Source organism: Ctenocephalides felis, unplaced genomic scaffold (genome assembly GCF_003426905.1).
Source record: "Ctenocephalides felis isolate EL2017-DRISC unplaced genomic scaffold, ASM342690v1 CF-g0.4_SCAFFOLD_03571, whole genome shotgun sequence".
NCBI lineage: Eukaryota > Metazoa > Arthropoda > Insecta > Siphonaptera > Pulicidae > Ctenocephalides > Ctenocephalides felis.
This window is the reverse complement of record NW_020539725.1, coordinates 39,168,088-39,183,362: the sequence shown is the minus strand read 5'-3', so window position 1 is coordinate 39,183,362 and position 15,275 is coordinate 39,168,088. Positions and strand designations below refer to the sequence as shown.

The following is a 15,275-nucleotide window of genomic DNA, read 5'->3' as shown; positions in this document are numbered from 1 at the left end:
AGGAGCATGAAATATTTTCGGAAACGGTGTGAATATTTGAATTAACTTAAAAACTATATATTATGAAAAGGTAGGTGGTTAAAGCAGTAGTGGGACACCGTATTATTATATTTAAAATTTATCTTAGGCTTACAACAAGAATAATTTTGTACCGTGCAATTTGTAGTACTAATACAATAAAGTATAATTTTTTTTAATAAAGTATAATGTAATAAAATTGGGATAATTATATAGAGTTTATTAACACAGCAGCATGTTTGAGTTTTGAGGTTTAAGTAAGGTTAATGAGTATTTCCACTACCAATTTGGGTATTAACATTCCATCATTAAATTAAATTTGTACCTACTCTATTTTAATTAGAGGTAGCTAGACTTTATATAGTTGTATTGACCCCTTAGATCCCGATTTAATTTAAAATATTGTGCACTGATCCAAACTCCTGTAAATTCATACTTCAGCAATAGAATTTGGAAACAATGAATTCTATTAATACAATTTTAACATTATTTTTTGGTATATGTGAATTTGAAATATGAGGTAGAAAAAATAATCATATTTCAGGTTCTGGTTCAGGTTCAGTTAAAATGTAATAGTAATAACCATTTATCTACTAATTCATTTGATGTACCCTGTCATAATATCCAAGTTCCTTAAAATTCATTTCACTGAAACATTTATTTATTTATTGCAATGTAATTATAATAAAATTAATTACTAACAACTTAAGATACTCAAAGGACTTTGAAATATAACAAAAACTTTACACGATAAAATATTTTAGAAAATATTAATTTATGTTTAGAGTTTGCGTATATTGTGAGTATATTCTGACAATACAATATACTTAATATTTGAAAAATTAGTATATGTGGTTCTGGAAAAGTGATTTTACTCGTTTAATAGTTTACAAATTACTTTTTCAAATTATCTTAAGTTTTTTATTGTTAGAAAAACATATTAGCTCTGGCCTTACTATCATACAAAATTAATATGAAAATTGTTGTTGGTAATCGTTCTGTATTATTTTTCTCCATTCAGTTATTTCAGAGTTCTTTGAGCATTGATTATAAGGGCATGTACATAATACTAATTAAATATTTTATACAGAATTTCTTCAAAGATCCGTGGAACACATTTGATTTCATAACTGTCATCGGAAGCATTATAGACGCACTTGTGGCCGAAATTGGGGTAAGCTAAATCATTCTAATCTATTTCAATAATATATATATATATATATATATATATATGTATAAATATATATATATATATATGTGTGTATAAATATATATATATATATATATATATATATATGTGTGTATTATTGAAAATTCGTGTTCAACATTGACACTTTTTGAAAAACAATTTCATATGGTTCATTGAATCAAGAGCTTAAAATATCATTTAAAAGCTCAAATCAGAAAATCTACAAAACAGAATAAAATACATCAAGTACCTGCATGTTTTGATATCTAATAATTATAAGCTTGTAGGAGAATACATATTTTAAAAAATACCTAAATGATATCCATTTTACCTGATCTCAGAATAAGTAAAATGCACTACCTTGACTGCAACTGGCAAAATGATTTAAAAATACACTTAATAGAATAGATAGGAAATGCAACTGATAATAGAAAAGAGATGATCTATGACAAATGGGCATAAGCCTATAGGTTTAGATTTAAGGACAATCGGCCGCATAACAATCCTATATTATGGCACTTTCCATACTAAATATTAACAAAAACCATGTGGTTACTGTGCACTCAGGCGTTTTTTTTCAGGTTGTTAGATAGAAAACCTATCCTAGAAAACGAACAAATGCCAAAAAAATAATCTTAGATAACAGGGTCTTTCTGACACGGCTTCATACAAGTGACGTTGCAGTTATGTGTAAAACACCTGAATGCACAGCAAGTACATGACATTTTGACAGTATTCAGTACGATTCAGTAGCATAATATATGGAAGGTGAAGCGTAACATGGCCTTGCCATAACATCAGTCTATTGTGCGGCAGAATAGGCTCATTAATGTTTGTGATTTGCTCATTTATACTTACGGGTATATTTCTGTGAACCTAGCATTTATTATAATAAAATAAATATTATTATGTTTATTAAGTATTATTTATTAATTGTTCAGGCAAATCAAGATAATCCCTTCAACGTTGGCTTTCTGCGTTTGTTTCGAGCAGCACGTTTAATAAAATTGTTGAGGCAGGGTTACACGATACGAATATTGCTGTGGACGTTCGTTCAGTCTTTCAAAGCACTGCCGTATGTTTGTCTTCTCATTGCCATGCTCTTCTTCATATATGCCATCATCGGGATGCAGGTAAAAAAATTAAATTAAAATTAAAAAGTTATATTAGTTCAAAATTTCATATACAATTAAAATTATTTCACCTAATAATAAAATACTATATCGTACCTGTAGGTGTTCGGAAATATACAGTTGGATCCTGAATCGTCAATTACAAGGCATAATAACTTTCAAAGTTTTGTGCAAGGGTTGATGTTACTCTTTAGGTAACCATGACATTCAGAATTGTAATTACATATATTGTATTAATTGGTTCAATAATTTTATAAATTCATTATCAGGTGTGCCACTGGAGAATCATGGCCGAACATAATGCTTTCGTGCCTGAAAGGCCAGCCTTGTGATCCTTTAGCTAATAAAGGCGACGGGGTTACCTGCGGTTCTAGTTTAGCTTATGTTTATTTCGTCTCGTTCATATTTTTTTGTTCGTTTCTGGTAAGTAAAAACTGTGAATTAATATTTAGTACACTTAAAATTATCGCCAATAATAATATTGAAAATCATATGACCATATAAATTTTGTTAAAATCGTTTATTGTGACTTCTGACTACATGACAAACTCCATATCTGACTTGTTCTTGTTTGACTTGATTTTGCAGAACATATATATTTTTATTGACCATAATCACAAATATTGTCCAGTAAAAACACGTAATTAATTTTTTAGATGTTGAACTTGTTCGTTGCCGTTATCATGGACAACTTCGACTATTTAACGAGAGATTCCTCAATTTTGGGCGCTCATCATCTCGACGAATATGTGCGCATATGGGCGGAATATGATCCTAATGCTACGTAAGTGCTTTATGATATTTCTGTGATTTTTTATATGAAAAGAGAGTGCGCGTAAAGTTCACATGCGATTGAAGTAAAACTTATTTGCTACTGTACAAAGCAGCAAATTTAAGTTACGTATAAATAAATATATCTTATAACAATTTTGAATAATGTTTATTAGTGATATGGTAACATTCGTGATGCACATATTTATTAGTGTCAACCCAACCATTACACACATTTATATAATGATAAATTATATATTTATAACAGCATTAAAAATATGTATAATATTTAAAAACAATAATGTGATTAAAGTCATACGTCAAACATGACATGATCGGTTTGTCCTTGTAATTAGCATTTAACCTTCATTAGAGAAATGAAGTAATTGCTGATTAATAACTTCTATAATATTCGTTCACACAGTGGATTATGTTAAACAACGCCTAAACAAATATTGTTTTTGCAACTTCACTCATCATGTAGTAATTGTGTTTGAAGAACTGATGGTATTTTTTTACTTTCTTTCAGCTGTAATATCTGTCTTGCCTAATTTTTTTTTTTCATTTTGAAAACTTCAAAGATTTATAGAAACTACGAATAATATAGGAATAATTTCTAATCAATAAACGTAAACGTACGTTCACGGTACAAAGATTTAATTTGTTTTATTATTTTCAAGGAACAGGGTTAAATTTTCTTCTGATTCAGGCATTTTTCATTAAATCAAGATTTGTACTGCAATGTAACTTTAAAATTACTATTTATCTAAGCCGATTTTCTTGTTGATAGCGGTACGCATACAACGACAGATCTCTATTCACATACACGACGATTAATCACAATCGACCCGTATAGAAATGATTTCATCGAACGCAAATGACGTACAATTCTACCGTAACGCATTTCCGTTTCATTACATCCTAGTCGCGCCTAAAGAAGTTTTACTTAAAAAAATTGAAATTAGATGAATAATTTGATCGTTTTTTTTAGAGTGAACAATTCATCCAGCTGAAATATAACTTCCAGTTTCCTTCTAATCAAATCAATATTGTTATTCTAGTGGCAAAATTCACTATACAGAGATGTACGATATGCTGAAGAATATGGACCCTCCGTTGGGGTTCGGTAACAAGTGCCCTAATAGATTAGCCTACAAACGTCTGATTAGAATGAATATGCCAGTAGACGCAGACGGAAAAGTCAATTTCACGACGACTCTGTTTGCACTCATTAGGGAAAATTTAAGTATCAAAATGAGAAATCGTGAGTAACATCCAAATATAATTCCAATTATGAAATTTATTATGGTTTAATAATTATTAAATTTTTCTACAGCGGATGAAATGGACAAGGCAGATGAAGAACTGCGAGTAACTGTAACCCATATTTGGCCTTTACAAGCTAAGAAAATGTTAGATTTACTAATACCGCGAAAAAGTGAGCTGAATGCTGGAAAATTGACAGTTGGGAAAATTTATGCCGGGATGTTAATTTTGGAAAGTTGGCGGACCACGAGGTTTGGCCAAATTGAACCAGCTGGTGTACCGGTAAGCAAAATAATTGTTTTATATTGATTAAAAGAACTAATGATTACGTAACCAATATCGTCTTACGTCACACATAACATTAATTACTATATTATATTATACGTTTTTTGTTTAATTATGATAAGCGTCTAAAATGTATTCGTTCATCGTTATATTTAAATATGTGTTAAAATCTGTCAATGTGTAGAAAATGTGTTTTGTTGATATATGTGTAGTAAATGTTACTACCTTTCAATGCGTAATATTCAATATTGAACTACATATTTTATTAGAACTTAATCCAAATTCATCGCAATATAATAAAATTTATTTTTTATGTAGAAATATGATATACTAACTTTATTTTTTAAAAAGAACCAAAGGTAAATAATTTGGCAAAGAAGTCATTTATATGTAATTTAAAATATCAAGTATATTAAGCAATTGAATTTTTTTAACTCAAAGTATTTATATTAACGTGATCCACCAACCCCCGTAGAAACGTAAATATGTTGTTCCTTTCATAGTACGTACCAGTTCTATTTTTTGGTAGTTACCTCAACCTACCTGTACGTTTTTAGTATTTGTTGTGTAAAACCAAAATAGATATCTTTAGAGTAATGTGTAGCGTCCAGTAAAGTTATTTTTTTGTTTTGTTCACGCACTTTTTCGAATTACCAAAATGACCAATTCTACCCAATTACGATGTTATTTTCAGGCGTATGATGGCCATAGCCCCACCGCCACACAACCGGTATTTATTTTAGAGTTTGCCTATTTCTTTTATTAAATTATCTTTAAAACAATGCACTATTTTTATTTCAATTTTTATTTTAGTTTCAATATTTAAAATTAAAAATAGATTACTTATAATGAATAGTTTAGGTATGGAATGATACTGCGTTTGACATTTTGGTAGTAAAATGATTTTTATTTTCTAAATTTTTTAGATTATATTTACAAAGATACTAATTACATTTACGGAGATAATATACAGCGCTTAATTAATAATTCGATTTTTTTTATTAATTACTGGAACCAAAATGTCTATGCGTTAGATTATTCAATCATAGTATCGCTTTGGAATGATTTAAACGCTCATGAAATTAAAAAATATATATATATGAAATTATCAAGAACCTATTTTTACACACTCATTATATATTAAAAATATACAACATTTATTATCGCTAATTATTTATAGAAAATTTCAGTTCATTTTTCCTTGAAATGAAATTATCAAGAACCTATTTTTACACACTCATTATATATTAAAAATATACAACATTTATTATCGCTAATTATTTATAGAAAATTTCAGTTCATTTTTCATCACTTACATCGATTAATATGCATTTGAATTTGGCGCGGTAAATATTGATCGTATAAATTGTTATATTTGATACTTCATGTCAAAGATTATTTTTAATTATTATGAATTATTTTTCATTAATATAATAAAATTTCACATGATGAAGAAAATACATAGAGATTTGTTCAATAAAAGTTTATTTCAATTTTAATCATTTTGGAATTCGGTTAGAAAAAAAGTCTACTTACACTCCTAGTAATTAATTAACATTTTTAAAATATGAACCTTTGTACAGAAATCATTTGACTAAAGTTTCTATTAAGTAGACTTGCGTTTTAGTAGGATATAAAATTTTAACTGCAAATATAATAATTGAAAAAACACCAAATATAAATGCTAATATAACTTTAAAGTGAACCTAATGAGCTCATATATTAATGCTTTTCAAAGTTATCGCAGTAAATCTCAGTAAATGCCGAGCGAAGACTTGTAAAATATCATTATTATTATTATATTATAATGAGTTTGCAAAAATAGAAATCTTAACCGCTTTAAATTATAGTATTACTGCCTTTGATTCTGACAACTATTTGGCAGAGTTGAAATCTAGTACAAATTTTAAACTGAAATAAGTAGTACTTACAATTAGGTTATTGGATGAATTATCAGAATTTGTGAAATTTCTGATAAAAATGAAAAACGGAAAGATGGGAAATTTGCGTTATTAAATTGTATTTCACATAAGTAGTGTTCGAATTAATAATAGTTTTTAGAATATTATTTAGTTTTTTTTTGATAATTTATTTTAAAGCACATTCGAAAATAGATAAAAAGTAGTGTTAGCATCATGGTTAAATTATGAGAAATAAAAAGCTCGTTTACCAATTTATCCATGATTAACACATGCAATAAATATATCAAATAGGATAAATTCACTTATAAAAATATTAATATGGTATTAAATTTGTAGCCTACAAAACGGACTTTAATAGCGTAGATAGGAAGTCCATCATTATGTCCTATAATTCTAGTTTTCTAGTTTATCTTTTAGTTTAGAAACCTTTAGATCACGTTATTTTTATCTCCTGCATTTTTGTAGAACAAGTAACTAAAAATAGTTTGAATAAAATTATTGGAATAAATTTTTAAATCAAATTTTTTTCATATTTTATTATGATGTTCTTAAGTGTATCGATTTATTCCAATAATACTATAGTAATGATTTAGAATTTTTAGATTGTACATAGTCACTCCGGCAGTTATTAATCAATTTTAAGTATGTTGGGGAACATAGATTTAGAACTACCTCAGATTGAATTGCCAATTTTTATATTTGCATGAGATTTTTTTAAGTTTAATCCTTTATACTTAACTATAGTAACTCTATAGCGATAACGCATGTTTTCTAATTTATTCTCTACTAAACAATTACTACAAATATTGATAGCTGATTCTATTACAAAACGTTTGATAAATTTGCATGTTTTTTTGCATTAATTTTTATGAGAATCTATTATTGCGAGATAAAGTTTCATATGAGACTACATTATTTTCTCTGGATATTAATACAACATATTTTATAATATAATATAGACATAACAAATGCATGTATTTATTATGAAAATTTACTATTTAATTTTTTATGAGTATATGTATTAACATATGTGTATTCACATATGTACATACATACTATATGCTATATAAATCAATGAACAGAATAAAAACTTAAGCACCTGCTAAAGTTAAAATAATTAAACTATTAGTAAATATTTGCTAATATTGCTAATGTTCTCATTTTTTATAACAATTCTATTCACTTCTATTTTATTATCACTATTTTTGTGAATTAAGTATTTACTGCAACTACAAAGTACTTTCTACAAAATATCGTATTAATCTGTTTTATATAAATATGTTTTATACATTATTTTGGTTAAATAATGCCTTAGCTATATTGCCTACTAAAATATATTTTGTAATCTTTATAATTTTTTTTAATTTAATTTATTTTTATTACCTTCGAAATATCTATGTTTATTACAATTTATACAATAAAACTTCTGAGCTTTATCTGCTGTAACATGATGACAAAATTAATAGTTTTGAAATTATCAGATATCAATTAAATCAATGCCGGTTTGTTCTATAAGTTTTGTCTGTTTCAATAAATATTAAGATTAAAATTTCAATAATTTATTAAGTCTTTGATTGATAATTTCTCGATTCCAGTAATATAAATTTCAAAAGTTATTATGTATTGATTTCTTTCGTTCAAATATTGAAAAATTAATTTATTTTATAATTTTTGAAATATGGAATTACTAATAGCTAATATAATTTGTAGTTTTGTTTTATCTTATCTGTATTGGTTTTATATTATATTACTATTTTTTTCGATCTAATATTAATCATACGTATCAATTCATATAGGAATCAAATATATAAGTTTCGAAATTACTTTGCTCTAATTATTAGGCTTGTTCTCGATTTATAAGGAAGAGCCCGAAAGGCTCAATTTATTCGAATACAAATTAAATACATTTATTTTTTGAATAATAGGTATTGACACTACTATAAAATTTTAATATACAAATTTTTTATGACATATTAAAACTATGTGACCAAAATATTTCATGACATAGTAAAACTATGTGACCATCATAGTGGCATCGTTAACATTACCATCTTGGGTGGAAAAGGCTCAGATCTTTTAACTGTATTCTTTGTGTATTATTGCTAAATATAAAAAATATATCTAAAGTGATTTGAAGATGAATTTTATAAACACCCTAATTTGATACTTTTATATAAAGGAATCATTTTATGTTTGTCATTGCATAGCGTAAATACCATTTTGATCTCGATATGATTCCAATGTATACAAGTAACATTTTTTTTCACAATCATGCTTTAAACTTTGTTTCGGACCTTTTATATTACTTAATTTCATAAAATAGTGGTTTGCTATATTATCGCACGGTGCTTTTGTATTTAACACATTGAACACAAAATCAAATTAAAACAAAACAAAACGAAATCCATCCGACTTTGCATCGCCGGTCGTGTGCAGAAAGCCTCGTTCTTCAATTGTTTACTGGACATGGCTGCTGGGCACGCTGGTTGGCCCGCAGAGGGATCCAGGGCCGGATCTTTATCTATGGAGCAGCCTTTGATGACTCCTAAGAGGGATAATAATCATCGAGATGAGGACAGGAGGGAATCTGATGAACATGTCAATTCTTTGACGGCCTTGGTCAGAAGAGGCACCGCGAGGCGATCATTCAGGTGAGATAAGCATAGAGAAATATTATTTTAAAATTACAACAAAGGTTTTCCACAGTTTTGTCTTGATGGATATTCACTAAATGAAACAATTCTCAGGTCAAAAATAAAATACAGTATAGGTCTTTTAAAGTGGAAGGATTTGCTACTGATAGCTCTTCAATCAAGAACTTTTTACTAACTTACTTCACTTGCTGTAAACTAGCTTATTGAAACCAAACTCATTAGGACTGTTCTTGATAATTTTTATAATTATCAATTAAAATTTTGTTTTTTATACTTATATGTATACCTTTATCAGCATTTTCCAAAGTTGAATTTTGCTGTCCTAATTCTTTATCTTTGCAAAGTATTCCGATTTTGGCATAACTTTTGGCAACAAATTACATATATCCAATTCATGTTTCCTAATACATGAGATTTCTAAAATGATTAGTTACTAAATTTTTAAAATTACGTAGCTAGTAAAGATTGTTCACAAAATTATTATTTATTTAGTTCCTCTTTCTTATTACTGTTACTCATATATTTTTCTAATTTTTTTCAGAGGAGGGAAAAAGGTGAAGGATGCTTTGCGTTCGGTAAAGTTCAACGTTCGATGTTTCCCTAAATGCTTCTATTAATTATTGCTTCAGTGAATTATTGGCATATAATTGATGTATGATTTTGAAACCAAAATTGTATTTTATGATTTTTTTTTAAAATTGTGTCATAGACAAACTCGCATTAGAGCTTCGGTCACACGTTGTTCGTTAACAAATTTAAAAATCAAAAAATTTTAAACATATATTTTTCTTATTGTTGCTTAAAAAAAATACATAGCACTAATAATAAACTAAACAAAAGAAATTTTAGCAATCGATGATAATTCTAGTTTATTAACATAGACTTTTTTGAGAAATGCTTTTACATACATATTTCATATTTAAATATATATATTTATTTTGCATTAAAAATGGTTTAATGAAGTTTTGAGAAATATAAATTTATAATAGACTTGATAATCTATTAGGACAATGTGAGCATGACCGCGGCTTAAGTCAACATATGTATGTTAAGTCAACAATACTTACATTTTAATCTGAAAGTAATAATTAATATACCCTAATATTAATATAATATAAAATAACGTTATCTGTTCCGTAATCAATTTCAATTAACGTGCGTTTATAATTAAAAATAATTGGTTTCAAAAAATGATAAATTTGCAACACAAAAAATTTAATACATGATGAAGTGTATAAATGTTGTCCTGTAGTACGTGTAGAGATGATAATTACACAAATGTTCGTATATATAGTAAAGTTTTAGATATTAATAATCAAAAATATAGTTGTAACATAAATGAATAATTTTTGATACTGAAACAAAGTATTCAAATATGGAATGACGTTTTCCTGGATTGTAAACAAAGCAATTGATTTATATATTTGTTAATTATTAACTTGATGTTTTTAATTTACAGATTCAATAATTTTAATTTATCAGTTACCTTACAGATTTCTTTTAATATTAGTTAAAACTTGTATGAAGATCTGTAAAATTTACTTTCAATTTTTTAAGCAAGTTTTGAGTGCATTCAAACAATTTTCTTAATAAATAAAACAAATGAAACTTTATTTCATATTTGGCTACTTTGTGAAATAATTTTAGCCTTTCGAAAAATAAGTTTGTGGAGCCAAGTAGAACCTCAGTTATAAAATCGTGAAAATATCGTAGATAAATAGTAAACCTTCTTGAACATTTTCAGTAACCAAACACAAATATTGATTCTAATTATAATATAATATATCGAATTTTTTTAGTCTAAATTGATCAAACTAGATCGTTTCTACAAATCAAACATTTAATATATAGTGTAGTAGTTTTTTTTTATTTTTACTGATATAAATCATGATAATATTGATATAGATGATAAAATCAGATATAGTGGAATATTGTATAATTAATTGTGCCTAATGTAATTATAAATCCTAATTATCTTTGATGTGTTTTGTTATTTTAGGTTTTGATGGTAAGTTCAGTACCTAACAAACATGAGAATTTTATTTTTGAATTATGCATGAATTAATCCTATTTTTTTCGTACTTGGCTTGTTGCATGTTAGATATAATATAGATGCATGCTTGCGATTTATGGGACATCATGATAAATAACTTCGAATCTAAATTACAATTAATTTGCGAAAAATAAGGAACCTAAAGGACTTTAGAAATAACCTACATGGTCGATGAAAATATAAAAGTAACAGCACCATTAAATATATATTTCCATTACAACGAATTTAACTAAAATATGTAAATCATTGATTTTTCTACAATAATCTGGGTTTACATTTTTTGCTTATAATTTGTATAAAATATATACCGTTGCTATGAAATTGCTTTTGGCTGTTATTTTTATCGCTCGAATAAGATAAAAGTTGAATGCTGTATATACTCATATAGTATTAATTGAAAAATATGAAAATATACATTTCTAAACCATGATTATCGTTCAGGTTTTGGAGTTGCAAGACGTTGGTTCGAGACAACCATCTATGGAGTCTTTGGCTGATGACACACGTTTGCAGCCACCTAGTGCCTACCAGAATGGTCATAGAAGATCCCCAAGTTTGAGGTATTTGTTTCAAAAACAAATTTAAGATTTAATATAATATTATATTAGTTTTGGTTCTATTCTTAAAATAAAGGGAATGGGTTTAATACGTGCAATAAATATATATTTATATGTTAAATATAAGTATTTTTCAGATTTAACTTTTTTAACTTCCCGAAGGAGAAGTTTGTTTTCATCAAAAAATCCGATTCGCTAATTTTATGTTTTCTCGACGTTTCAAGCCAATCTGAATCGAATGAGACCAAATTAAAAGGAAAGGGTATATGTGTGTGTACGTATGTGAACAGATTTTTTGTCGTAAATCGGCGTTTTCTCAAAAACGGCTAGGCCGATTTCAAAAATTTAAAAGCCATTCGATGCATCTCGATGAGGACTAGCGTTTATCAATTTCGCGCGACGATCAGCCAAGCCTTTTCTTTGTAAATAGCAGATTTTTATTAACCTTTTTTGGAATAGATATCATGGTCTTATAAAACATACTAAAAAATTGCGGCCTTACGATAAATAGTTTAATGTTAAAAATTCATCAAAGTTTGAGAAAATATTATAGTCAAAATTTGTATCAAAAGTTGCTTTTGTGATAAGTCAAACATTATCAATTTATTAATTTAAAAGAATGAGCTACAATTTTAAGGTACGTGTCTGTGCAATATAATTAATATAATTACAGTTAATTTAGATGTGTTTGAAAAGATTTCATTTGAAATTGCAATGTTTAGATTTAAATGAAAGCGAATACTTTATTTTTGAAATAAACAGTTGGGAATTTTATCTAAATATCTAAATTTCAATTTGGATTGATTAAGTCAATTCTTACACATTTCGGAAACTTTCGTTGAGACTAAATGCTTCTTTCAACTAGATTAGATTGTGTTCTTGAACAACAACCAGAGTAAAGAGTTCAATAAACTATCACTTTAATCAATAATCATCCCAATTGATGATACATTTCTGATAATCTAAGTAGCTATAGGCAATCAAACAGTTATAATATTTTTTTGTATTTTATATTAAGTGATATCTCAGTAATTATTCATTGGACACATATTATGAATTAAGTTAGCATCGATTATATATTTTCTAATTTCTTTGTATTAACCTTTTTGCTACACGAGTATTTTACGCTCAGTAACGCTATTGACCTGCACTGGCACAACGATATATTTCAAGATTTTTTTATTATCAATAGAAATGTGCTAAAAAAAATTAAATATCACGCTTTTGATGAACTAAAAATTACAATAAACTAGAGTTCTTAATAGTTAACTTATAGTAATAAATTGAGAAGCAAAAGCCTACACACAACACAAGTAGTCGATTGGATGTCGTCTATGGACGACACTTGTAGCGAAAGGGTTAAAGTTTGCAACTTTAACTTTTTAGCCATAATTCAATCCAACATAATTAAATTAACAATATTAATTTTAGACGTGGTCCATCGCCTTTGGTGCGGACACCTTCACCAAGGAGAAGACATGGTTCTGGTGCCCATTATCAATATCATCACGACATCGGCTTCTCGGACACGGTCTCGAATGTAGTCGAGATCGTGAAGCACGATCGAGGTCCTGCAGGGCGGTACGCACAATACACGCCTGGGCACTACCCTTACAGTCGAGTCAGGGGTAAGTTCTGTGTTAAATATTTGTTTAGAAAGAGCCAAATTATGTGTCGATTTTACTTATTAATTCATTACATCGGTTTCCCAAAGCAATAGCAATTATTATCAAGTATATTATGATTAAGGTGGCCATATTTTGTTAAGTCGGCACCGGGACAGAAATTTTTTGTTATGTAAATCCTGGACGGTTGGGGAGGGGGTAGAAGTGACTTTTTGCCTAGTAATTTACATATGATTTAAATTACAAATACTATTAAATAATTCAGTATTTTTAACTGAATAAATTGTTTTTATCAGAACTGCGGACTTTCAGCAAGAGCTTTATTATTCGATTATATTGTTCTCTTCTATAACATAATATAATATAATATTATAATATCTCATATTGTTTGATCAATATCTTTTTTTTGCTTTTGAGTCTTGTAAAACAAAATATTTAATTTTTTTCATAATTACTCGCTTGTTTTCACAATTCTCGTAAAATTGATAACAAAATATAGAACATAATGATATGAGTAGCTATTTAACCCACTTTTGGAATTTTGTTTTCAGTAATTTTCTTGTTCATTTTTGATTAGTTGTATTTTATTATCAATTAATTGTTGTATTTTTATTATCAATTAATTGCGAAAATTAATTTTGATTCCGGGACAATTCGCAACAAAAGATCTAAATTTGGAATAAATATTGCTTTTAAAAAACCCGGGACACAAGGTGGATATCCATGACTGTCCCGGCCAAACCGTGACGTATGGCCACCTTAATTATGATACAAAATCTTAAAATTAGTACAAGAATATACAAAGCGTTTTCAAACAAAGAGAAAAAAAATTGATGTGATAGCTGATAATTGATTTTTTGCATCAAAGTTTTTTTATTCCAACGCAGCCAAATGTAATTTTAATGTTTTTGTATGTTACTATAAAATCTGGTGACTATGATGTCGAACTTTCAAGATAGGAACAGTAGTATATAATCAAGTTATCGTTATCATATTAAAAGGTTATCAACATAATATTCTTGATTCTCTCAAATATAAAAATTTCGTTTATTTTAAAAATTGACATTTGTTCAATAGTACCAAGAAGAAGTACCTACTATATCATACTTTGGAAATAAATTATGATACGGCTGCAGTATTCTAAATAAATTTTATTGAATATTATATTTTCTAACAAAAACTTAAAATCCTAATTATCTGATTAGAGTTTTAATGCCTCTATCATAAAAAATATATTAGTTAAGTAGTAAAGCTAACCAACTTCGATATTTCATGATCATATAGTTCATAATCTGATATAAATGTTTCATTATTTAGTTATTTCATAACAGAAAAGCATTCAAATCATAATCGACTAATTTAAACCTTCATTTGGTTTCTTAACCATTCAATTATTAATCTGTTTGGATTTATCAAATTCAATGAACAATCTAAGTAACCAAATGATGATTATTGTTTAATAGTTGTTTAGAAATTTATGTTAACAGTAGACAGTGGCAGAAAATTAGTGCTGAAATTCATGTTTTAAATTATTATGCTTCGTATTTAGATAACATATAATTTGCTGCCACTGAATATGTTGTTGTTAATGCTTTTTACGTCACTTACGCAACTGCCATAAATCATAGACAGTATGACAAAAACATCGAATTTTTATAAAAATAATTATAAAAAAAAATTAACTAAAAACACATACGTTGTAATATACATATTTATTAGTAAAATGTGTCTAAGCGATCATCTATTCCCATAATTGAAAAATTAATTTACTAATTTTATTTTATTATATTTTATACTGGGTA

At 27.3% G+C, this 15,275-nt stretch overlaps 1 protein-coding gene across 1 annotated transcript in view; it reads left to right on the top strand.

Annotated features, from left to right (window-relative positions):
• LOC113386902 (voltage-dependent calcium channel type A subunit alpha-1) overlaps window positions 1–15,275 on the top strand; it is a 155,835-nt gene that overhangs the window by 127,627 nt on the left and 12,933 nt on the right. Inside the window, 9 exon segments of the mRNA XM_026624658.1 lie at window positions 1,109–1,192; window positions 2,149–2,340; window positions 2,443–2,534; window positions 2,610–2,763; window positions 2,997–3,124; window positions 4,173–4,375; window positions 4,448–4,659; window positions 11,733–11,851; window positions 13,280–13,476. Coding sequence (XP_026480443.1) covers window positions 1,109–1,192; window positions 2,149–2,340; window positions 2,443–2,534; window positions 2,610–2,763; window positions 2,997–3,124; window positions 4,173–4,375; window positions 4,448–4,659; window positions 11,733–11,851; window positions 13,280–13,476 — 1,381 coding nt within the window.